The sequence below is a fragment of the Elgaria multicarinata genome, chromosome 7 (assembly GCF_023053635.1).
Source record: "Elgaria multicarinata webbii isolate HBS135686 ecotype San Diego chromosome 7, rElgMul1.1.pri, whole genome shotgun sequence".
NCBI classification, from domain to species: domain Eukaryota; kingdom Metazoa; phylum Chordata; class Lepidosauria; order Squamata; family Anguidae; genus Elgaria; species Elgaria multicarinata.
In genome coordinates, this window is record NC_086177.1 from 3,620,275 (window position 1) to 3,645,802 (window position 25,528).

Consider the following 25,528-nt stretch of genomic DNA (forward strand, 5'->3'; position numbering starts at 1 on the left):
AGGTGGCTGGGACAAAAAAATAATAATAGATCTACTTGCTAATAACGTAAGAGACATAACTAAGTTCTGCTGATCTGCACCTTATATCTTATCCCCATTGTCAAAAGAATGCAGAGATGAAAAACACTTTGTACATGTTCAGTGCAACTGTAAACGTTTTATAAATTTAAATTTATTAATTCAAATGTCCCCCTGCAACAAAGCATATGTGTATGATCCATTAAGGGGATGGAATGGTAACACTTTGAACGTAGTCTGTTCCCCATTCATTTTTTTAAAAAATGAACGACATGGTCGAGATACACAACACGTTGCTTACTCAGAAGTAAATCCCATTAAGTTCAACAGGACTAAATGTGGTAATTCTGAAATTTGACGGCAAGTCTTTGGCGACTTATTTCTCATTTGGCTGATGGTTAATGATGGGAAGGGTCGATCTCTCTGGCTACATGTTATGGAACTGTTTTCGGATTTATTGCGGATCAGCTTTCGTGGGCCGGGAGACGTGTAAAGGGTCGGCTGAGAGATACACGTTCACGTGGGCAGAGAGGGAAGAAAAGTAAACGGCGTATTGCTAGCGTCACTTCTTCCCTCTTTTCCTTTTCCCTCCGCCACCCGAAGCCTCGCTTGCATCACCCCCTCCCAGCCTGCCTGGCGCTGCCTGGGCAGAACACTGAGTGGGCTTGTGGGCAGACCTCGCGGCCTCAGCGCGAGGTAGTGCGCATGCGTCCTCCGCCCGAAAGCGGCTGACGTGCGTGCTTGGGAATTGGGAGGAGCGGCCGGCTGGCTGGCTGGCTGGTGGGCGGTGCTTCTCTTTCGCTGCCGGGCGAGAAGGAGGAGGAGTGGGAGTGGTGGTGGTGGTGGTGGTGGTGGTGCGGTCGTCGTCATGGCCGAGGCAGAGGCGCTGAGGCAGCAAGCGGACATGGTGCGGCGCCTGAAGCAGGAGAAGGCCAGCCCGGAGGAGGTGAGCAGCAGCAGGAGGGGGTCGCCGTCGCCGCTCTGTGCCAGGAGGGGTCGCCGGTGACGAGGGCGGCTGGAAGACCTGCCCCCGACCCACCCGCTCTCATGGGGGGTGCCCCACCCAGAGCGTGGCGGGTCCGCTGCGGGGTCGCGGCCCACGTTGACGTCACGACGCAGCAGGCAGCCCGCGGAGCCCGGGCCTCGTTTCGCTTCTAGCGCCCGTGTGCCTCAGCGCATGTTGTGGGCTGCCCTGAGAGGACTTGGCCCTGGAAGGCGGAACAGGTCCTGCGTCTCCCAGCATCCCTTCAGCCCACCACACTGGCTGGGCCATGCTGGGAGTGGTAGGACCCCCCCCCCCCCTCTAAACAGAATCGGACTCTAAGAGTACTTAGCAATGGAACCTTCTCAAACTGGGGAGAGGCAACGAGTGGGGTGCCGCAGGGCTCAGTCCTGGGCCCAGTGCTCTTCAACATTTTTATTAATGATTTGACGAGGAGGTGCAGGGAACGCTGATCAAATTTGCAGATGACACCAAATTGGGTGGGATAGCTAATACCCTGGAAGACAGAAACAAACTTCAAAGTGATCTTGATAGGCTGGAGTGCTGGGCTGAAAACAACAGAATGAAATTTAATAGGGATAAATGCCAAGTTCTTCATTTAGGAAATAGAAACCAAAGGCACAGTTACAAGATGGGGGATACTTGGCTCAGCAATACTACAAACGAGAAGGATCTTGGAATTGTTGTAGATCGCAAGCTGAATAGGAGCAAATAGTGCAATATGGCTGCAAGAAGGGCCAATGCTATTTTGGGCTGCATTAATAGAAGTATAGCTTCCAAATCATGTGAGGTACTGGTTCCTCTCTATTGGGCCCTGGTTAGGCCTCATCTAGAGTATTGCGTCCAGTTCTGGGATCCACAATTCAAGAAGGATGCAGACAAGCTGGAGCATGTTCAGAGGAGGGCAACCAGGATGATCAGGGGTCTGGAAACAAAGCTCTATGAAGAGAGACTGAAAGAACTGGGCATGTTTAGCCTGGAGAAGAGAAGATTGAGGGGGAGACATGATAGCACTCTTCAAATACTTGAAAGGTTGTCACACAGAGGAGGGCCAGGATCTCTTCTCGATCCTCCCAGAGTGCAGGACACGGAATAACGGGCTCAAGTTAAAGGAAGCCTGATTCCAGCTGGACATCAGCAAAAACTTCCTGACTGTCGGAGCAGTACGACAATGGAATCAGTTACCTAGGGAGGTTGTGGGCTCTCCCACACTAGAGGCCTTCAAGAGGCAGCTGGACAAGCATCTGTCAGAGATGCTTTAGGGTGGATTCCTACATTGAGCAGGGGGTTGGACTCGATGGCCTTTTAGGCCCCTTCCAACTCTGCTATTCTATGATTCTATGCATAGGATTGTGTGCCCCAAATATATGAAATAATAAATAATATTAAATGACCCGATGATAATTTTTTTTACATAATCATGTTGACAACACAGAGTTCAGTAACTGTCTTACGCAGAACAGATTTCTCTGCTTGCAGGGAAGCTGAACTGCAACCTCGCCCCCAGCTCAAAGCACTGAGTGGAGCGCAGGGTGGGGAGAGCTTGTGTTCTGCTGGCTTTTACATGCAGGCATGTGGGACTTCCGCCACCCTTAACAATCAATGGAGAGCTCAGATTAAACAGAGAACTAAGGCCGTGCAGTACTCGACCCTTTTGCTGTCCCTATCATGCCCAGCACTGGCACTGGACAACCTGATGAATTAAATGAATTAAAGCGGTTGCTCCTGCTACATTACTGAGGAGCCGTCACCTCCTCTCTTTTTATACTTAATTTTATTAAATGGAAAGTGAACGAAATGCGCTTATTTGCCCCTGAAGAAACTGTTTACAGGCTCCCTAGTAACAAATGCATATGGGAATCTCCAAGCTCCCTAGTTATCTCTTTTTATATTGTAGTCTTGTAGTCATATTGGATGTGATACAGTTGTCCAGGGAAAAAACCTGAATAAGTCTTAATAGCAGAAGGCTGTTTTTCCTTTTGTGTCTTTTTTTTTTTTTAAGATTGTAAGCCTGTGGGCAGGGACTGTCAAGAAATATTTTTGTATGCCACCTTGAGAGCCTTTTTGGCTGAAGGGCGGGATAAAAATGCTGAAATAAATAAAAAAATAAGGCAAAATAATTATACTTTTTTAAAAAAAGGAGTGGTCCCTATTTCTAATATTCACAAATTAAAATGAGCAATCAGAGGGTAGATCATAACTGTTTTAAATGCATGTTATGCCATCATCTGTTGTATGTTGTAAGTGATGAGAAAGAGTCGAAAAGATGGGGTAGGTGAGAGACTTACTACACCCACACCATACACTAAAACTATGTCTCCTATGCCAGACAGCACCTTATGCCATATTGGGTGAGGAGGTTGTCACCTGCAGACCTTCTGGTGTGAAGTATTTGGCGTGGTATTGGATATTGTCTCCTGAATAATCTCTGCTCCCACCACCACTATTTACATTATTGCCATTGATGTTCAGGAACCACTGCCTCCGAAGGAGACAGTCAACATCTTTCTTTGCAGGGAGATTGCACATCATTAGAACAGGGAGAGGTGATATCTGGATCAGGAAGTTAATGCCTATTTGCGTAAATATGAAGTAGCCAACAGCTGTTAAAATTGTTTTAAAATGTTTTCGTTAAAAATGCTTTCTTTCAGATCGCAGAGCAAGTGGCAAAGTTGCTGGAGTTGAAGGCAGCAATATGCCCTGAGGAAGGAAAGCAGAAGTTTGTTCTCAAGACACCAAAGGTAAACTCTATGGCTTTTTCTTGCCTGCAGTAACAAACATGGCACATGGCCCAGCTACATAGCTGCAGCCAGTTTTGTTCTCATGCACATTCAGTTTTATGGTAGCAAAGAGACTTAATGGAGGTCAGGGGAAAATATGACAGCTTTACAAAGCCTACCTTGCAATTCCCATTCTGATGTCTTCATTGTAGCCTATTGGCTCAAGCAAGTCCCCCTCCCCCAGTAGATCTATGGGGTGTGGGTGTGTCCTTGCTACGTCTAAGGCATCAGGTCTTGCAGGAAGGGGCATCTGGCTAGATAGCCTGGATATTTGGTGTCAAGAAAGAAATTGCTTAGAGGCTTTGGACGCTTTTGTTTTTCCCTGCACTATGTGGTTTGTCTCACTTGTTTGAGTTGGTTGGAGATATTGGTTGTATAGACACCTTATGCCTGCTCTCTGTTTGTTTAGAGAACAGATCATCAGATATACCTTGTAACAAGATTTTGGCTTAGATATTCTTTTCATACATTTTAACTCATATTCTACATATTTTCCATGGTTTAGGAGCATATCCACTTTTTTCAGTTCCAGAGCAGAGCTGCCCTTCCAGATCCTGACCCAAAAAGGCTTTGAATGGTCTGCATTCCTCTGGGAAACATCACTGCTCACGCGTACTAGACACCCGTGACAGTTTCCTTGGATGAATATTGCATTCCTCCTTTAATCAACAGGTGTGCATCAATGCTAGCAGGAAAACCTGGTATTAAGTTAAAATCGTGGCTTTTCTATTTCCAGGCATTTGGAGCAGTGGTATGGCAAGAAATTCTAAGTACTGCTTGTTGGCTAGACTGCAAATCTCACTTTCCCCCAGAAAATTCTCCTAATAAAGAGAGAATTACAATCTATTTTACAATGTACATTTTTTGTTTTGAAAAGTCAGAGTTTTAATAGTTGTAGAACAATCATTAAAATGTGTATCACCTTTGGAGGGTGGCGCAGCTATAGATTTACAGAGAATCCTGTGATATATTATGGCTATGCCTTTCTTAGAATCCTAATGGCTTGTAATCCTAGACAGCTGGGAATAAGTTCCTTTGAACTCAATGGGGCTAACTTCTGAGTAGCTCTACTACTGCATTGTAAGGCAGCTTGCAATAAATGAAAACAAATCAAGGATAAATGCAAAATAATTAAGATAACCCGTTACAACAGTGTACAGAAGCATCATTCCATCTCTCTGGTGTGTCTGCCACTGACGTTATTCTCTTTTTGGGACCCACAATGAGCCCAGAGAAATAGCTCTTCCCCTGTCAGGTGGGTAGCCTGGAAGTAACCGACACAAAGGAACAGGTCTTGTCTTCACCCAGACCAGTTGAAAGCAGCATCCAGTTTGTGTCTCAGTAGTGGGGTTGTTCAGAATGAAGTTGGGAAGATGTGATGTTCAAGCTTCTTCTCAGCTCTCTGGTGTTTGTGCTGCTGCGTTGCATCAAGACTTATGCTAAGAGGCCCTGTTGGCATCTAGCGTGTCTGACCATGCTCATGAGATGCAAGCTGTGGTGCAAACAGGCATTCTGGGCAGGAGCAAAACTAAAGGTCAGAGCATGGTGACTAAGCAGTGGGATTTGGATTGTAATAAACACCTTTATTGAATTGTAAAATATCTCTGTAAAATACAGCATAACTACTGTGTGCATCAGAATTAACCCAGCACACAACTATAATATTAACCTTTAGATTTTTCTACATTCAAATCCCAAAATATTTGGATTTTTCAATATACACAATAACATTGCAAAACCCTTTGATCCTCCTTAAAAAAAAAGGTTCCTTTGTCGCTTCTTGATCCGATGCACAACAGACTGTATTTTATTTAAACGTTCTGATGTTAGGTACCATCTTAACATTAATTTATACCGGGATTCCTGAACTCAGAGTGAATAAGAGCACCAGTCTGCCTTCTGTGGAATGTGTACTTTGTTGTGATTTGTGGAAACAAATATGTGATTTGGCATTTAGGGCTCAGAGCCCACCTCTTTTCTTGGCCATGTGTCTTCTGTCTGAGCCACCTTGTGGGCTAGAGTACTTCATGAGAGACATGAAGTAGTATCCTTAGTTAGAAGGAACATCTGTACATGGTTTTAGAGAGAAACAGTGGGGTTAAATGACAATATAGTTGAAGATGGATAGGTTGCAAAAATCCAGTTAAAGCTTAAAAGTATGCAAAGTAATTTACAGTAGTGATAGCAGCATGATTCAGCAACTGACTCTCCGTCATTGTAGTGGCCATCACCACACACTGAAGCTGTGAATTCTGCAAGCTAGCTAGTTTGTTTTATTATAATCACTTTTATTACACCTTTAAGGATAGAGATTGCATACAATAATCAAATCACAATTGTCTTATTGTGGATTTATTTTATTTTGTCTTTACAAGGAACTTGACAAGATCTTTCCCACAGGGCAGCTGGTATCTCTCCCTCCCTTTCATGTTATATGTGAAGAACTTTCTTTGGTCTGCCCTGTAACTACTGCCAAATTATTTCATCAGGTGATCCTGAGAGTGAAAAACGTCTATCCATTTTCTCCATAGCTGTCATAACTTTCAAACGCTAGCTCATTTATGTTGCCCCCCCTTAATTATTATTCCCTTCCAAATCTTTAAAGCCCCAAATGCTAGACTTCCTACATAGGCAAGGCATTCCAAGCCCATTATTTTGAGAAAGCTGTTGTGAACTGCTTCCCATTTCTGAATTCTAGAGACATGGGGCTTATCCTCAAAATAGTATGTGTTTTACTGGGATGGAAGTCCCTCAGGTTGTCTTCTAACCCATCCCTTCTGTTTTCGTCTTCCAGGGAACTAGGGACTACAATCCCAAGCAGATGGCCATCCGAGAGAACGTCTTCAGTACCATTATTAATTGCTTCAAACGCCATGGAGCTGAGACAATAGATACTCCGGTATTTGAACTAAAGGTGAGGTAGGGCTGGTGAGAGAAGGTGCTGGTAAAAGTGCCAAATGGCAGGCCTCATGTTCAAGTTTGTGACTTTTTAGCAACTGGAAGCAGAGGGTGAAACTATCCTAAGGAGCTGGCGTGCACACTGAATTTGCTCTCTGGAGAATTCTGGGAATAAACCTCATTGAACTCAATGGGACTTGCTTCTGCGTGGACATGTATAGGACACATTGAGATTCGTCTTTGACCAGAAATTGAAGGCACACCTGTTCTGACAGGCTTCTAATATGCTGTTATTAAACCTCTGCCTATTTTAATGTTTACTATATTTGATGTTTTATAACACTGGTATAATTTATTCTGATTAATTTTAATATTGTATTTTTTATGATTATTGTATTTTTTATGTGTTTGTACATAGTCCTGGGTATGAAGTAGAAGAGTGGGATATAAATGAAGGTAATGATTATATTGATGATGACAAAGATAACAATGATATAATAACAAAATAATAACAGCAACTTATACACAGGTCCTCATATGCATATAAGAACAGATGCCAAAGATTAATGTCTTCCATGAAAACCTGTTACTTGTCATTGCTCTTATCTGTTCTATTTATTTCTCTCAAATAGATTTGTTGTCTCTCTTCCCCACTCCCCCCTCTTTAGGAAACATTGACAGGAAAGTATGGAGAAGACTCCAAACTCATCTATGACCTGAAAGATCAGGGGGGAGAGCTCCTGTCTCTTCGCTATGACTTGACCGTATCCTTAGGCCCTGTGCTGCTCGAAAGTCATTTCTTGTGTCAATTGCTTTGTCCCAAACAAATGTGACAAAGTATGTGCAGAACATTGTGTAGGAGATTGAGGCTTTAGCTAGACCTAAGGTTTATCCCGGGGTCATCCCTGCTCATGTAAATGACACACAGGATATCCCGGGAGGAGGCAGGGACGACCCCGGGATAAACCTTAGGTCTAGCTAAGGCCTAAGACAAAGATGTATCTGATGGCAGCCAAACTGGGATTAATTTTGCGTGATCTGATGCTAAAGATTGTGGGGGTTGGGTGGGGTGAGGGTAAGGGTATAATGCAGTTGATACTGCAACCTAGGATTCATTGCTGTTATTTTCCACTTCTGAGGAGTGTTTCCACTTTAAAAAAAATGAAAACTCATCCAAAAGTAGTGTGTCTCACAAAATCCTACAGGCTTTTGGCATATCTTTCCTAGCCATTATTCTGTTTTCCCTCCATCACTAGAACCTGCTTTTACAAAAAATGATGAACTTATATCATTGCTTCTATTCACTCACACACTTTGTTCATTTTGCTTCTTAGGGTGCCATAGAGGCTTAGGTGTTTTCAATGCCTTGCCAGGCTAAAGTTGGCAGGGTGGGAGGAGCAGTGGAGGCAACCTTCCCTGTCCTCCAATCGTGGTGTTTCTTTGCTAGACCGGCCTTTTTTTGCCTGTCTAACAACAGTGCTTTGGAAGGGGAGGGAGAGAAGCTTGAAGAGGCTCAGGATAATTCGTATCCTGGCTTCTCTGCACACCGGTCTGACCCTTTTTTCCCCTCTCCAAGGTCAATTTTCCAACCTTGGAGGCCAGCCGGCACAGTTCTTTCTACACAAGCTGCGAGGGGAGCGAGGGAGGGCACATCTCTGACTTCCCCCTCCTGAGGCCAGAGCACTGTCTCAAACCTTGGAGGGGGGAATCGCCACTGTCCTATGGCCCCTCAGACAATGTCTAGGGGCCATAGGATTGCCCTCTCTATGTCATGTGGCAGAAGCTCAGTCTAGCTATTTCATTTCTTTTCAGTGCACTAACCAAATGTACAAAGTTGTACCAGTTGAATTATACATATTCAGCACTTATTAGGAGAGGAACAACACTCACCTGTAATTGCAAGCCAGGTATATGCAAGGGGGCAATGCAGAGATTTGTTCCAAGGCAGAGGGATAAAACTGAAGTGTCAAGCTAGACGGGAGGAAGAACGTTGGGAGGGTCTGTGACCTGTTACCGCAGTTGTGGGTTGTCCCACAGCTCCCTAAACAGAAGGCTTTTCTAGGTTTTTGTAGTTCTAGCAGAAATGGCTCACTCCTCCGTACATATGAGGCTGAGATATTTTCAAAGAAAGACCCAGAATACTGTGGCAGTTGGTGGGAGCCCCCAGAGGATCAGAACCACACAGATCTCTAGGCATGTTTGACAGTCTTGGAGACGTAGTTATCTCTCTGTCTTAGAATATGATATGGGAGGGACTCTCATCCTCAAATTGGGGGCAGGCCACAGCCAAGCAGCGGTTACTTATCACTGTTCAGATCTTCACTGCCGCTGCTTGTTGGAGGGTAGGGGTTCCTGCCAAATTCAGATAAAACGTGAGTGGCACCTTTTGCAAACTATTCAAGGACCAGAGGGGGTGGGTGCCACGACACAGGCTCTGAACAACAGACCCGGCCGAGGCTACTCCCTGCTCAAGCCAAGCACCACCACTTGATATGCCTGAGGCAAGGGATAAAGCCCACCTTCCTCCAAACTATGTGGAGAAAGGGGTTTAAAATGGAGAAGGATTTTAATATATATAATAATGCGCTGTGAGTTATATCTGTTGAGGTGAATGATTGTCAGAGTGGGTGTTATATGTGTAAACTTAAGATGATAAATGCCAAACAGACACGTGGGCTTTTTGTGGTAGTTTAAAAACAAAACAATCAAAATTTATTTTTAAAAGTTCATAAGCTTTGTTTCAAATAACAACTTTTTGAAACCTTCCATACAATCCTGCCACTCTCACATTCGCGCTTTCCTTTTTCTCACACAATCACTCTTGAACTTTCTTTATTCTCAGTATTGATTAATATACATCCACTACGTGCACACCACACTCTAAAGACGCCACTCACTACACTGACTCTCAAATTTCCCAGAACTTAAGTACCATAAATACAGAGAGCACTACAGACTCTAAGAGTCCCTAACAAGTCCCCCTGAAAAGCTTTTCCTGAAAAGGTCTCCTGAAAAGAACAAGAACTCTCCATCCCCTCCTCAGTCCTTCCCTTATATATATCACTCCTCCCCCTCCCTAGACATTCTAACTCCGCCCACTCAGGCCAACATTCTAAAAACCACAGACTTACACACTGCAGACATACATTTGGAATTGACTTGTGGGGTGTAACGCCACAGTGGGTCCTCTTCCCTTTTGTTCTAATGCCTGTGACAGGTACAGGTGGTTATGCCAGCAATGAAGGTACCAGGAACTCCCCTTTCTCTACCCTGGCAGGATTCCGCGGAAGAATAAAGGTGTGGCTGGCTCAGGATCTGAAGTGTTCTCCTTAGCGCTCTCTCCTTAGGTGCCATTTGCCCGTTATTTGGCTATGAACAAAATCACCAATATTAAGCGTTACCATATTGCTAAAGTCTACAGGCGGGACAATCCAGCCATGACAAAGGGGCGCTACAGGGAGTTCTACCAATGTGTGAGTATGTGCAGGCTACCATGGTTGCTCCTTCCTTTTGCTCCACTTCCTTCTGCCAATCCTTCAATCCTTCACCTTCTCCATCCTCCTTCTCCATCCTCCTATCCAGTTGGCTATCATGTCTTTCCCCTGCTGGCATTGCTTCCATTGCTGAGAGTAATACAGCAGCCAGAGTACTTTGCACCTCTTCCACCTTCCTGTCCTTTGCATTTCCAGCCACCAAAGGAATAATCTTTTTGTTCCAGTGAAAGCCAAGTGCAAATAACAAAAAGGGTTAGTACACAGAAGCAGCTCTTGCTGCCTTCCATGGCAACTCTAGCAGGCCTTGGACAGGTACCAAAGAAAACATAGATGCTATCCTGGCCAGGTGGTAGACCATCAGTGAGGAACCTCTTTCAGCCCAAGAGCTGAATTCAGTTTTGGAGAAACTCTTGGGGGCCACATTCCAGTGGTGGGTGAGACCATAGGCAAAATGGGCTGGGGCCAAAAATACAAGAAATAGCAGTACATTGTAGCTACAAAGTTCTTATTGCCAGAAACATAGGCCTTAGCTAGATGGGGTGAAATCCCGGGGCGATCCCTGGGATCGTTCCTGTGTGTCCACATGACATACAAGGGATCCTAGGATCAGGGAGGGATGATCCCTCCCTTGCCCCGGGATCTCGCCCTACACTTTAGGCCTGCTTTTTCTGTGGTCTCAACCGCGAAACGTGTGTGCGGGCATCATGGTTTGTCCTGGTTCCTCACAAGGAGCCGGGACCTGCGCACAGGGCACAGAGCTCCTCAGGAGCACTGTGCCCATCTGGGGTGGGGTGCAGGCAGCGGGGGAAATATATATTCTTTTAATAAAACAACAACTTACCTTTAGCGCACAAGCGCTCGTGCACATCTTCTTTAAGAAAAAAACAAAATGGCGGGTGCGACGCCTCTCCCTCTGAGGTCATCACGTGCAACATGTGAACAGAGGGGGAGATCTTGTGATAAAAATATCACGAGATCTCCACCCCTCTGTCCCTGCTAGACCGGTAGGTCTAGCTAAGGCCACAGCCTTAAGAGAGGCATTTCAGCTTTTTAGAATGGAGAAAAACACTGCACAAAAGCCAGGAAAACAACAAATGATTGGTGGTTGGAGGAAAGGGGATGGGGCCAACCGAAGAACTCCTGGGAGGCAGATTTATGAAGGGCTGATGGGAATCTGCCAAGGAAATCCAAATTAAGAATTGAGTTTAAGGTAGGATATACTTGAAGTAGCCAGATAAACCAAAGAGACCATGTCACATGGAGCTGGGCTGGAGTTTGCTGCAATGGCTTCTCCACTAGAATCCTAAGCATTTGAGGCATTATAGCCCCCTTCCATGTTAGACACCCCCGCATGACACTGGATGCAAGACAGAGTAGGTAGGATGACATTTCCAGCTTTTTGTCAACTAACTTCTGTCTACTTCGGTGATGTGATCATAGTCATACTAGATGACTCTACAGCTGGCCCTGAGATCATCCTCCTGCCATATTAATGCCTGTAGAATTGTGCCTCTTGAGCCACGTATGATATACAGATTTACATTTACACCGAAGCAGACTTTTCTTCACCAAAAAGAGTCATACTGTGCTTGCAGAGGTACCACTTTGGGTACCTCTGCAAGCACACTCTATCCAGATGGTTATTCCTCAGGAGCACTTACATTTCAGGTTCTACACACTGCAGGACCATTTTCATGTGCAATTATATAGGCTATATAAATAATACACTACCTGCAGAAACTATGAGTGCCATCAAACTGCATTTAGTTAAAATGTCTTTATTTGTTGGCATACATTCACCAAGTTTTCTCTGTCTCAGCCTAAATACTTCCTTTTACCAATATTTCTTCTACCAATGTTTCCTTGTTTGTATCTGGGAGTCCCCTGCTAGATTTAAGCTGCTTACAATTCTGAGCCAGTTAACTGAATGTGTGCTACGTTCCAAATCCCAGGAGATTGACTGACTGCCCTATTCTCCAGAGGTGGGGAAGATGGGAGCTGTGTATTGAGCAATCCGGGGACTGTGACTCCCAGCTGGAAAGTTTCTGCTTTATAGATTTCCGTTTCTACTGTTTGTACCTCAGGATTTTGACATTGCTGGCCAGTATGATGCCATGATTCCTGATGCAGAGTGCCTGAAGATTGTGCATGAGATCCTGAGTGCCCTACAAATAGAAGACTTTCTCATCAAGGTGAGAATAAGGCTAAGGACCAAGAGCGATTTTATTTAGAAATCTTGTGTTTCCATGAGAAATGGAATTTAATTTATTTTGTCTGGATTTGTCAGCATACATTCACCATGCTTTTTGAGATTTGAGAGTGGAAATGTTTTCTTTCTTTCCCCAGTTCTGCTACCCTGCTCCTTTTTTTGACTTTGGGAGTACACTGTCAAGCTAAAATGAAATTATTCACTCCTTATATTTGCCTCTATAGACTTCTGGAAATAAACTACTAGAACACTTTAAAGGCTGGCACCTGGTTCTCATTTTAACCTAATACAGCTGGGGTGCCTAGATTTTGGAGTGAGGTTATCGCTGCTCATCTTGCAATGCTGGTGTCCTTCTCAGACGTTTTCCAACCAAGCTTGTGTTGTATGGGTTTGCTTGTTTTTTTAAAAAATGATGAAATCTTCCAGAAGCAGGCTTAGATTTTTCCCCAGATACACATTCAGTTCTGCTGAATTGTTGGGCTGGAGTGAACCCCAAGTTCATCCGATCCATGTGTCTCCAAAAGTAGGATCCTCCATGATCATCAAGATTAGAGAGTACAGAAAAAGGCTTGAACAAACTGCCCCATACCACAGACACCTTTGCACAATTCAAGATACTTGAATAATATAAACTGCATAGTTCAAGTAAATAATAATTGATGTACTGCAGGAGAATGTCATATCCCAACGTTATTCCCTACTGCTAGTTTTAAGTAAGATGTTTTAACCAGGGTATTTTATATTTCTGTCTTATTTTTACACTTTTATTTCAGGATTATGTTTTTTGCATTTTCTGTGTACCTTTATGACTGAGACTTTGTTAATTGCCTTTATTGTTTAAACTGTTGCTAGCTAGTCTGATCTGGGGGGGATGTCTTTCCAGACATAAACTCTGATGAACTCTTGGAACCCTGAGCATGAAGACATCTCCCTGCTCAATACGTTCCTTTGTCATGGGGCAATGAGAAAACTTCATGGATCGTATGAGGACACTGCCTTGGTCAGATCATGGGCCCATCTGGCTACTCCTACTTGCAGCTTCGCCTTTTCCAGTGTAAACAGAAATTTCCTATACAGTGGAACTCCAAATGCTTTCAGAAACTGAAAACTTCCCACTCCAGGGAAAGTTGGCTATGTACCAGGAAAGTGTTTGTGAAATAAGAGCTTCAGCAGAGGGACCGAAGTATATAAACCCTTCTGCTACCATCACCCGGGACCTATGTCTCCACACAACATAATGGGAATTTGGTTTCAGAGCATGTGACTATTGAAGGGCAACTAAAATAACCAAGGAATAGTTATAACATCTGGGCTTAGTGAAAAGACGCGTGAAGGGAGACATGATGCATGATGTGGAGAAAGTTGATAAGAAGACATGTTTCTCCCTCTCTTATAATGCTAGAACCCATCCTATGAAGCTGATTGATGGGAGATTCAGGACAGATAAAAGGAAGTACTTCTTCATACAGCACATAGTTAAACTATGGAATTTGCTACCACAAGATGTAGTGATAGCCACCAATTTGGGTGGAGGTAAATGAGGATTAGATCATTCATGGAGAATAGGACTATCAATGGCTACTAGGCCTGATGGCTATATGCTACCTTTAGTGTCAGGCAGTGTGCCTCTGTATACCAGTTGCTGGGGAACATGACCAGGAGGGTGCTGTTCCACTCATGTCCAGCTTGTGGGTCTTCCACAGGCGCTGGTTGGCTGCTGTGTGAACAGAATACTGGACTATAGGTACCTTTGGTGCTACCTAGCATGGATGTTATGTTCTTAATGGAGTCCCAGTACATTTGCTCAGCTAGCTTTTCAGCATCATTTTCCCTTGCAAGAAAGATGATCTACGAAGCAGTAGGAGAGGTTTGCCTCCTCTTGCCCCTCCATTAATCTGCCCTCTCACTCAATTCTGCGCTCATTCAGAATGCTGGTGGAGGAAGAAGTTTGCCATCACCAAATCCATTGGTTTCATTCACAGCATTTCAGGGCCTTGAATCAGGTGTCCTGTTTCATGCAAAGGCTTACTCTGGTTCCTTTGGGGCAAGAAATTAAAATTAGGAGGAAAATGAAGCCGCGGCAGCTGCATATCCATCTACTTTCTCCACCCCCGAAGTAGAAACAAGAACCATGGATTACTACTGACGTAACTCAACTTCTTTATAGGTTAATGACCGACGTATCCTTGATGGGATGTTTGCAGTTTGTGGTGTCCCGGATTGCAAATTCCGGACTATTTGCTCCACTGTGGATAAGTTAGACAAGGTAAGGATTCAGAGCTACCCAGGACAGTAGGATAGTTCATCTCAGTGAATCAAGTGACTGGAAAATAAGGAATGTGGCTGGTTGCTCTCCCAAGAAAAAGATGTTTTGGGGATCCATGTTACTGGGTTTCCATCAAATGCAATAACATTCTTGTGGCTGTTGTTCCTATACAGGGAACAAAAACACAGGATGAGTATGCGAAGTGTGCAGAAGCTATACTGTCTCCTAGAGCAAGAGTAGGAAGAGCAGGACACCAAGCTATCATGTGGCAAGCAAGGAGAAGCCTTGTTAATGCACCACAAAACCCAAGCGGCTAGTTCTGTAGTCTAACAATGGTCTTACCTTTCCTCTGCTCCCTTTTTAAAATAAATACATGGACACCATTTGCCTAGGCGTATCCATCCCCATTAAAGACTCTGGTCAAAGAAGCCACCTTCTCCACCCACCCACACCTCGTTTCTATAGTATCATATACTCAAAACAAATTTGACTGCAAAAAAAGTTAATCACATCTCACCCTTCAGAGATGGAATGTTCTCAGGATGACCATTCCTCATTCATTGTCACAGCTTATTAGAAATATAGAGAGATTCATAAGGGAGTAGAAATGGATGAGAGGAAAATGATGCTGGACTACCCTGGGACACTATAAGTGGCAAAAGCGCTGCGCAAATGTCTCATCAAAGCAGAGTCCACATAGCTCTCATCTTTTCTCCAGATGACTTGGGAGGATGTGAAAAGCGAGATGATTGGGGAGAAGGGGCTCTCCACAGAGATTGCGGATCATATTGGTGAATATGTAAGGCTCCATGGTGAGTATGAAAGCAGATTTCATTCTAGTTCTGAAGTAAGGGGGCTATCTCATACATGTACAATCCATTCAGCTGCTAGTCAAGGTGTATAATTGGAGTAATATGGGGAAAGGTGGAATTCTTGCAGTGTTAGCCACTTCAAAGATGACTGGCAGCAATTAGGAAATGCAAGTTCCACATGCTGCTTATTCCCACATTTCCAGATGCCCAACTTAGAATTTTCATGCACATGTTCCAGGGACTTGCAAAAATTGTTCTCCCATTGAGCAACTTCTCCATTTTCCCAGGGAGAGGGGGTGATGTGGGAGGCTTCCTGCCCTCCCACATCACCATGTTGTTCAAGAGAACTTTTTCAAGTCAAGCAGGATCCAAAGTAAAGAAGCACAAAGACACAGGTTTCCTGGCTATTGTGTGCTTCTACAAGGTTCAAATACTAGAGGGGCTGTCATTCTCCTCCTCTCCAGCTCGATCCTGGCACTTGAACATTTCCAGGTGCTGCTGGAGAAAGGATAATGGGAAGAGTAGTCAGCTTGCCACATCAGTGGCTTCATTTGCAATAGTTGTTAAATCTTTTTATTACTGAGAGAGAAGAGTGCATGAAAAGAGGAAATGGGGAAGGAAGTATAGAACTGGATTGGATGGAAGAGGTCTTCAAGGAATTTTACCACTGCTGATGCATCTTTCACACAGAGTTTATGTCCTGCAGGTGGGTTGAGTCTAATCGAGAAGTTGCTCCAGGATCCAAAACTGTCCCAGAACAAGCTGGCTAGGGAAGGCCTTGGGGAAATGAAGCAGCTTTTTGAGTACCTGGCCCTTTTTGGCATTTCTGATCAGGTGAGTGAGGGACATGGTATTTCTTGCCTATCTAGTCACATTGACGAGATAGCAGTGCCTACTAATGAAGTTCTTGACCTCTTTTACAGATATCCTTTGACTTGAGCCTGGCTCGTGGCCTGGATTATTATACTGGGGTAATATATGAGGCTGTCCTTCTCCAGCAGCAAAATGACCATATGGAGGAATCTATTAGTGTGGGCAGTGTGGCTGGAGGTGGCCGCTACGATGGACTAGTAGGGATGTTTGACCCTAAAGGGCGGAAGGTGCCTTGTGTGGGAGTCAGCATTGGCATTGAGCGGATCTTTTCCATCATGGAACAAAAAGTAGCGGTAAGGGCTGTTTTCTAAGGGTCGTTTGTGGTAACATGTTAATCTGCTTTTAGGAAAGGAAAGAAACCTCTTGTGCAAGCGCTGAGTCATTACTGACTCTTGGAGGGACGCCAGCTTTCGCTGTCGTTTTCTTGGCAGGCCTTTTAGCGGGGTGGTTTGCCGTTGCCTTCCCCGGCCGTTATTACCTTTCCCCCAGCTAACTGGGTACTCATTTTACCGACCTCGGGAGGATGGAAGGCTGAGTCGACCCAGGCCAGCTGCCTGAAACCAGCTTCCGCTGGGATCGAACTCAGACCATGGGGAGAGTTTCAGCTGCAGAAACTGCTGCTTTACCGCTCTGCGCCACACGAGGCTGCTTTTAACAAATGTCCAAAAACATCACCAAGTTTTTAGTCTGTGTCTATGTGGCTGTGAACTTTGAAATTGCTCTGTTCTGTGCATTTGGGGAGGCTTTTTAGACCAGCACAAATCATGTAGCATGAAAAGTGTTGAGGGGTATGTCTGTAATCAGAGGTATCTGAGTTTACATAATCATTGTAGTTGATATACTAAGAGTAACTACTGAATAGCCATATACTGTAACACTGTTCCTTTACACAGATGATACTGGGGGTTGGGGGCAAATTAAGTTTGTATATGTGCCCCAGTAGAACTAAGAATCCTCCTGCAAGTTGGACGTGCGAAACATATCATGGACCATCTATCTGTGGTTTGCTTATCATAATGTCTGATCCGGAAACTCTGGCTTTCCTCTCCTCAAACAAACCAGTCATAAACCATGGTATGTTGTTGGCTTATGTCTATGGCTGTTTTGAGGAGAGACAAGCTAGAGATCCTGGTTCAGATATCACAATAAACAAAACGCAACTGTGGAGGGTCCATGGTTTAACTGCTTCCATTTGCAGCCAGAGTGATCAGGCAGTATACATGAGCACACTACTCGTAAACAATAAGCTACGATTTCCGGGACCCTGGCTTTTGGTGGTATTTGAAAGCAGTGATTGTGGGAGATTGTTCTGTATGCCAGAGGGGTTAAAAGTCCAATAAACTAGAAATCTCAAAGAAAAAATAATCCTCAGAATTACATGAATGGAAATGTCAAGCCCAAAATATAATTTAGTGCTAAGCAAAAATAATTTTATAAGAAACCACCTCAATGTTTGCGAGGCCTTCTCAAGAGAGAAGAATCTACTTGTTCCTAAACTTTCAAAAACATTAATATCAAACATGAAGGCCTACTTTAAAACAAATCAGGTTAAATCTATCATCCTATGCTCATTGCGTAGGGATCAGTCCCTTATAGTCTTATAATCTTAATAGCCCTGACCCAGAATGTTTAAACTATGGAAAGGGTGAAAAGAAACTTTACTTTACTTTCCTAAATAGTAGAAACAACCTACTACTGGGGGATTTGCTTTGTATGTGTGGTGACAATAGGAGCCCTTCCTCTGTATTCTCACTGCTTCTTACACTGGGATATGTGATGCCTGCAAATACGTATATTACTATAAACCAGTCAGTCTCTAAAGTGCCACAATGCATGTTGTCTGTAACATCAGTTAGCTCTTCGATACTGTTGGGATAGTCTTTCCACTAGGTGCAATAGACTCATTACTATGCCTTGAACTTCTATTGCAAGCATAAATTGTACACATTCTCTTGTGAGTATTTCCATACCACCATTACCGCCTTTCAAAACTCTGTTTCTGCCTTCAGGCTTCTGAGGAGAAAATCCGGACAACAGAGACCCAGGTCCTTGTGGCATCTGCCCAGAAGAAACTCCTTGAAGAGAGGCTAAAACTTGTGTCTGAACTCTGGGATTCAGGAATCAAGGTACAACTGCAGTGAAGTGGGGTCAAGCCAAGAATGATAATGACTACAAACTGGGGGAGTGTTTGGACAATTGCAATCAGGAAAGAAGTCATTGTGGCTTCTCTCCATGCCTCCACACATGCCATGTACACGCCCATTGTTTACATAGATGTGTACGCAATGTGCTCTCATTAGTCCCATATACAAATTCCAAATGTTATTATGGCCATAGACCAGATTAAAAATAGCTAGAAATACATTAATTATAAAAGCAAGATACAGTAATTATAAAAGCAAGCCAAATTAGAACAGGGGGACAAGAGTCACTAACAGACAGGTTAACATAACTACAATTACAACTATTATGAAATTGCTTGTATTGTATTGCTTGTAGCCATCCTAGGCCTAGGCCAGCTCTGAGTTGTTCTATTGTTATTGGTTTATCCTGGGTGTAAAAATCTCTCAATCGAAAATATCCCTTTTTCCCCCATTCAGAGATTCTAGTAATGATAGTTGTATCTAAAATACCTGGATATATTTGTAATGGGGTGAGGGGAGACAGCACTGGAGACAGCTTGGATTGCCACTTTTTCCAAATTTTAAAAATAGTCTTAGTGTATGGATTTTGAATATTGTTTAGCTCCTTTGTTTTTATAGGTTGAAGAGCTAGGGCCCATAAAGGGCCCATGTCCAACATTCATAATGATAAAGTGGAGCTGCCGTAACTGAAAAGCTTCCTAGTATGATGCAAGGTGTGGGAGTCCCCAGCCTCCTCCATTTGGTTTTTTGTAGTATAGTTTTAATGCCAGGCGAGGTGCTTTGGCTTGGAAGGCAAATGTATTGATTTGACTTTGCCAGGACTTCAGTATTTTTGGCTGGAGGAGAATGAAGAGGACTTGAAATAAGAATAGAAACCTGGGTATTAAGGATATTTGTATTGCTGCAATTCGCCCTAAAATTGACAAATTCAATTTATTCCATTTCTTCAGATTTGTAATCATAGTTTTAATAAGGGGGGCATAATTTATTTTAAAAAGTTTGTTAATTTCTACAAATTGGTGTTCCCAAGGTATGGCTAATATTATTATTATTATTATTATTATTATTATTATTATTATTATTATTATTATTATTATTTATATAGCACCATCAATGTACATGGTGCTGTACAGAGTAAAACAGTAAATAGCAAGACCCTGCCGCTTAGGCTTACATTCTAATTAAATCATGGTAAAACAATAAGGAGGGGAAGAAAATGCAAACAGGCACAGGGTAGGGTAAACAGGCACAGGGTAGGGTAAAACTAACAGTATAAAGTCCAAACAACATCAAGTTTTAAAAGCTTTAGGAAAAAGAAAGGTTTTTAGCTGAGCTTTAAAAGCTGCGATTGAACTTGTAGATCTCAAATGTTCTGGAAGAGCGTTCCAGGCGTAAGGGGCAGCAGAAGAAAATGGACGAAGCCGAGCAAGGGAAGTAGAGGCCCTTGGGCAGGTGAGAAACATGGCATCAGAGGAGCGAAGAGCACGAGCGGGGCAATAGTGTGAGATGAGAGAGGAGAGGCAAGCTATTCATGTCCCGTGGGTTGGCGCTGTATAATTCGCCCTCCCATAGGCTGACCCTTTTGGAGTAGGGAGACCTTCCTGTGTCACCCCCAACCCAGGCCACAAGGCTCAACGTGGGTGAGAAAGGTTGGCCTCAAAGGTAATCCTTATCTCCCAGCCCAGTGATGGGGCTCAATTCTGGGAGCCCTCAGGAATTACCAGTCACCACAACAGTGCCTGTGAATGCTCACCATTACAAAATCCCTCTGGATGCCCGTTCCTTCCTGCCTATCATCAAATGTGACCAAATTAATAAGCAATGCCAAATCAACCTATTTATACTCCCAGGCTGTCTTACAGTTGATGGTTAGGATGCACATTGTATGACATTAGGGTAAATGTTTCATAATTAACTTTGAATCCTGCCACATCAAAAAAAAAATCAAGTTCTTCCTTTTGCTTGGAAACTGATTGGTGTGGATCTCCTAGCATAATTATCATGTCATCCACATACATATTAATGACTTTACACACTAATGGCTTGTCTTAAAGACAGGTGTCCAGGCTGTGAATGACCAGGTATCACTCTTGCCATCCAGCATGCATATTCTGCTCAATTTTACCCCCTCATTTGTATTTTATGAATGCATTTTAGGAGGTCTATTAGAAACTGAATTACTTGATCTAGCCTTACGTGATTGCTCTCAGCCCCATTCTTGTGCCTTTGTCCCAATTCTGCTGGAGATGGGGTATGAAAACGCCTTGGCTTTTTGACTGCCTCAAAATGGAGTCAGTACTGATCACAAGAGAGCTACTTTCTAGCAATAGGTATCCGCACTGCAGGGTAGATTGACGTGTCATCCAAACCCAGTGCGAGGCATAGAAGACCCGGCTTTGTACCCACCCTACAACCTGTACTGCAAGTCAGTGTGGGTAATTAAGTAAACAGTGGGGGTGAAAACAATGGGCTCCTTTCTCCCATGATTGTCTGAACCCAGTCTGGGTCTCTCTCTGTCTTTGTGGTTTGGGAAGAAAATAATGGGAAGAGAAATACCTGATGTGATGCAGTGTCTGAGTAAGATAGCCTAGATTGTTTGCTTTGCTGCCTGTTTTGCAAATTCTAGTAACTGAAACAGACATTAATTGAAGCCCAATATTTCATTCTAAGATAGTCAGACCAACAGTTCAAAAACAAGATGCCTCCAGAATTCTGGTTCTAGTCCTATGGTGCACACAGTGCAGAGGAAGCCATTTTGGTCCATAAGGGGTGGGGGGGAATAAAAAATCCACATTCAGGCAATACCTTTACTAGGACAAAACAAAATGTCACACAATAAGGAACAAGCTTTCCCAGAACTCTTCATCAGGTTAGATGTTAAGCAAAGGATGGGGTAGAGAAAGCCGGCATGATGCTAAAGTCACAGTCTGTCTTTAGTCAGTCTTAAAATTACTGTTTGTCTTCTGACCAGAGAACATTAGTTATTTGGTGGATTAGGAATTTAATAAATAAATAAATAAATAAACAAAGGAGTATACAAAGAGATTACTATTTAATTGAATTAGGTTCTTCTAGGTATTATCCTGGCTTCAGGTTAAATCTAAAGCTACTGGGACAAAGAAACACACACACAGAGGGTTGTATCCAGTGTTAACCTAGCTTAAACTCCATTCATTTCAATGGGTCTACTCTAAGTGGGTTGGATACAACGTCCAATACTTAAACATATAAAATCCAGGAGTTAACTGGAACTGTATTTTTTTGAAAATAGAAAAATCCAGTAATTAACTGGATCTTAAAATACATAGGTGATGTTGGCTTGGAGCTAGGATAATCTGAATTAAGTTTGTGCGCTAAGGGATCACCATGTTCTGGAAAAAGAGAATTTAGGGCAGGTGCGGGTCACACCGTATTCCTGGCATTTAAAGGCATCTCCCACTAACACGTGCATAGAACAATGGTTTTAAAACATTCTCCCATCAGAAAATATTTCTTACGTAAATTAATCTGTCAAGAAACCCAGGATGTTGCAGGGTTAATTCCGGTATAATTCCTGCAGGCCATTGCTCAGGCCTGATCTCTTGTGAAGGGAGAATGTGCCCTGGAACACACAACTCCAGATTACTGGGGAGAATTGTAAATGCTGGGTAAACTGATTTGCAGGGAATCTCATGTACCACTAGTGTTCTTCGCATTGAAGAAGCACTGAGAACCTTTAAAGAGTTCTGGAACACACTTTGAAAACCATTAGCATAGAACAGTGGTGATTAATCTCAATCTTTCCATACTAACTTTCTCTGCTCTGCTTTCTCTCTAGGCAGAGATGCTTTATAAGAAGAATCCCAAGTTACTGAACCAGTTGCAGTGCTGTGAGGAAATGGGAATCCCTCTTGTCGCCATCCTGGGAGAGCAAGAGTTAAAGGATGGAGTGGTCAAACTGCGAGATGTAGCTACTAGAGAAGAGGTGTGCGTGTTCCCTTGTTTTAGGGTTGTGCAGTGGGGAGGGTAGAAATATAATGCTTTCATATAAACTGAAATATAAACAGTTCTGCTAAAAGCAGGAGTCATTTCTCACTGAATATAGCATAAAAATGGAATTCCTTTGTGTATTGTATCCAGAAGAGACTCTGCATACAGCATAGAAATATACCTACAAAAACTTATCTGTATTACTTTTACATTCAAACTTTCTTACAGAAGCTCAAAGAGGCATACTTGGTTCTCCCTACTCCATTTTATCATCACAACAGTCCTAATAGGCTGAGAGATGGTGTCACAATGAATTTCATGGTGATTTAAATCTAGTCAAACACTAATTAGTACACCACACCGGTTTTCAAATTCCATCAGTCCTACCCTCTGTTTACTATGATGGCTCTTGTTAATTGGTGCTATCAGGATCCCTAGAGATATTTAGTTGTGTATAGGCCTATGTCAAATGCAGGTTTCGAGCTGCCAGTGTGGTGTAGTGGCTAAGGTGTTGGACTGGGAGTCGGGAGAGCCGGGTTCTAGTCCCCACTTGGCCATGGAAACCCATTGGGCGACTTTAGGCCAGACACATACTCTCAGCCCAACCTACCTCACAGGGTTTGTTTGTTTGTTTATTTATTTATTTATTTATTACATTTCTATACCGCCCAATAGCCGGAGCGCTCTGGGTGGTTCACAAAAATTAAAAACATTCAAAGTATAAAACAACAGTCTAAACCATAATATAAGATACAATATAAAAGCACAACCAGATAAAAACAGCAGCAATGCAAAATTACAAATTTAAAATACCAAGTTAAAATTTATTTATAGACAGTTAAAATACTGGAAGAATAAAAAGGTCTTCACCTGGCGTCTAAAAGCATATAATGTAGGTGCCAAGCGAACCTCCTTAGGGAGCTCATTCCACAGCCGGGGTGCCACAGCAGAGAAGGCCCTCCTCCTGGTAGCCACCTGCCTCACTTCCTTTGGCAGGGGCTCACGGGGAAGGACCCCTGAGGATGACCTTAGGGTCCAGGCAGGTACATACAGGAGGAGGCGTTCCTTCAGATAACCTGGCCCCAAGCCGTTTAGGGCTTTAAATGTTAATACCAGCACTTTGAATCGGGCCCGGACCTGGACTGGCAGCCGATGAAGCTGGAAAAGGACTGGCGTAATGTGGTCTTGTTGGCCAGTCCCTGTTAGTAAATGTGCTGCCCTGTTTTGTACCAGTTGAAGTTTCCGGACCATTTTCAAAGGCAGCCCCACGTATAACGCATTGCAGTAATCCAAACGAGAGGTTATCAGAGCATGGATAACTGTAGCTAGGCTATCTGTCCAGATAAGGGCATAGTTGGTATATCAGCCTAAGCTGATAAAAGGTGCTCTTTGCCACTGAGTTCACCTTGTTGTGAGGATAACATGGAGAGGAGGATTATGTATGCCGCCTTGGGTTCCTTGGAGGAAAAAAAGTGGGATATAAATGTAATAAATAATAATAATAATAATAAGAAGAAGAAGACGAAGCATAATTATGTAGTTCTCCCTTGTGAAAAGCCACCCAATGAATCCGGGATTAGGGGAATTACCTAATTCAATAAGTGTTTATATGGGGGGGGAAGTGCGTCTTAGAATCGAAGAAATACAGTAATTTGGATGACACACACTGGACAAGATAGCAGCTTCCTCTTGCTCTGATCCTTCTAAAATCCTGTGCTCTCATCATGTGTCCAAAAAAGTAGTATGTAAACAGTTGTGCAGTCCATCATTTGCTGCACAGGAAAGCCTGAAACTGTCTCAAGAATCTATGGCAAATGAATGTGAAGTGTAGCTGGGAGGTTGACTTACCTTCTGTTGTTACGATAAAAACATGGCGAGTTTGTTTCAGTAAGAGAGGATGGCTTATTAGAGCACAGGAAATATTGTATAATATTCACAGGCTGTGGAGCTGTGAAATATAATGAAGCAATGGATTGAGAGAGGTTATGTTTTGTAGTTAATCATGTTTTCTGTTTTGCAGATGGATATTTGCAGAGGAAAACTTGTTGAGGAAATCAAGAGACGAACATGTCTTCCCTAGATATATTTACTGAATTCCCTTTTGAAGATTTGCTAAGTCCTTCATAAAAATGTCCTACTGGTTTTGCTCATAAAACACCCTCCAGTGGGAGGAGGTTGGCCTCAAAGCTGTATTTATTTTACTGTAGAATTTCCTTACACCAGGTTTGAGCAGTGCTGGAACATTATCTTTTTCTAAAAAAAAGTTACCCCAGCAAAAGTATTTTGAGAGATTCCTAGAGGACACCATCGGGTCTGTGAGCATTTCAGTGATCATGCTGTGGTTCATAGTGGCAATGCTGGGCAGATGTTTCGAACGCTCTGGCCCATGCACTCTTCATTCTAACCGAATTACCATTTTGAAAATATTATTCGGCAGTCCTAATAAATTTATTCCAACCCCATGCTATGTGCTGTGTTCATATTTTTCCTTTCATCTACAAAACATATATGTTCAGTAGCCATCACTGCATTCTTCCTATTCTGTTAGTATGTTTTCTTCTTTAAAAGACCAACTCTGGCCAGATAGTTTCTTATCAGTATTATGCAACATGCCAACAAGCCTAGTTTGGATTCTTAAACAAAACAAAAAAAAGCAGTGGAAATGGGTCATATTATAAGAGTAGGGGCTGCTCTTTACAAGTCAAGCAAATGTGGGTGTATTTCAGAGATACCAAATTATTGTTTCTTTTATCATTGTGCCACTCTCATCAGACGCTTTAACCTTCTAATATTAAAATATAGTTATCTATATTGGAGTTTGTGAGGTTATATATTTTATTTTCTAATAATTAAATAAAATTTAAAAAGTAATCCCTTCCACTGTGTTTTTGTTAAAATTTAAGTATTTTACTCAAAGTGCATAGGGGCCAGCGAGACTCTAATTAAAATGAATTATAGGAAAAGCTACATGTGTAAAGGCAAGGGACCTGTTCACACATCACTGCAACAAATCATTGGGCTGCATGGTGCACAAGCCACTCTTCCGTGGGAACCCAGACACA

General features: G+C 43.0%; 1 protein-coding gene across 1 annotated transcript; it reads left to right on the forward strand.

Moving 5' to 3' along the window:
* Positions 1-863: 863 nt before the first annotated feature.
* HARS1 (histidyl-tRNA synthetase 1) lies at positions 864-24,928 on the forward strand. The gene is made up of 13 exons (XM_063130112.1): positions 864-964; positions 3,673-3,762; positions 6,596-6,715; positions 7,368-7,463; positions 10,047-10,172; positions 12,278-12,385; positions 14,570-14,668; positions 15,387-15,480; positions 16,187-16,314; positions 16,404-16,646; positions 18,363-18,479; positions 22,315-22,461; positions 24,487-24,928. The coding sequence occupies exons 1-13, from the start codon at positions 887-889 to the stop codon at positions 24,544-24,546; spliced, it is 1,506 nt and encodes a 501-aa protein (XP_062986182.1). The 5' UTR covers positions 864-886; the 3' UTR covers positions 24,547-24,928.
* Positions 24,929-25,528: the final 600 nt, after the last annotated feature.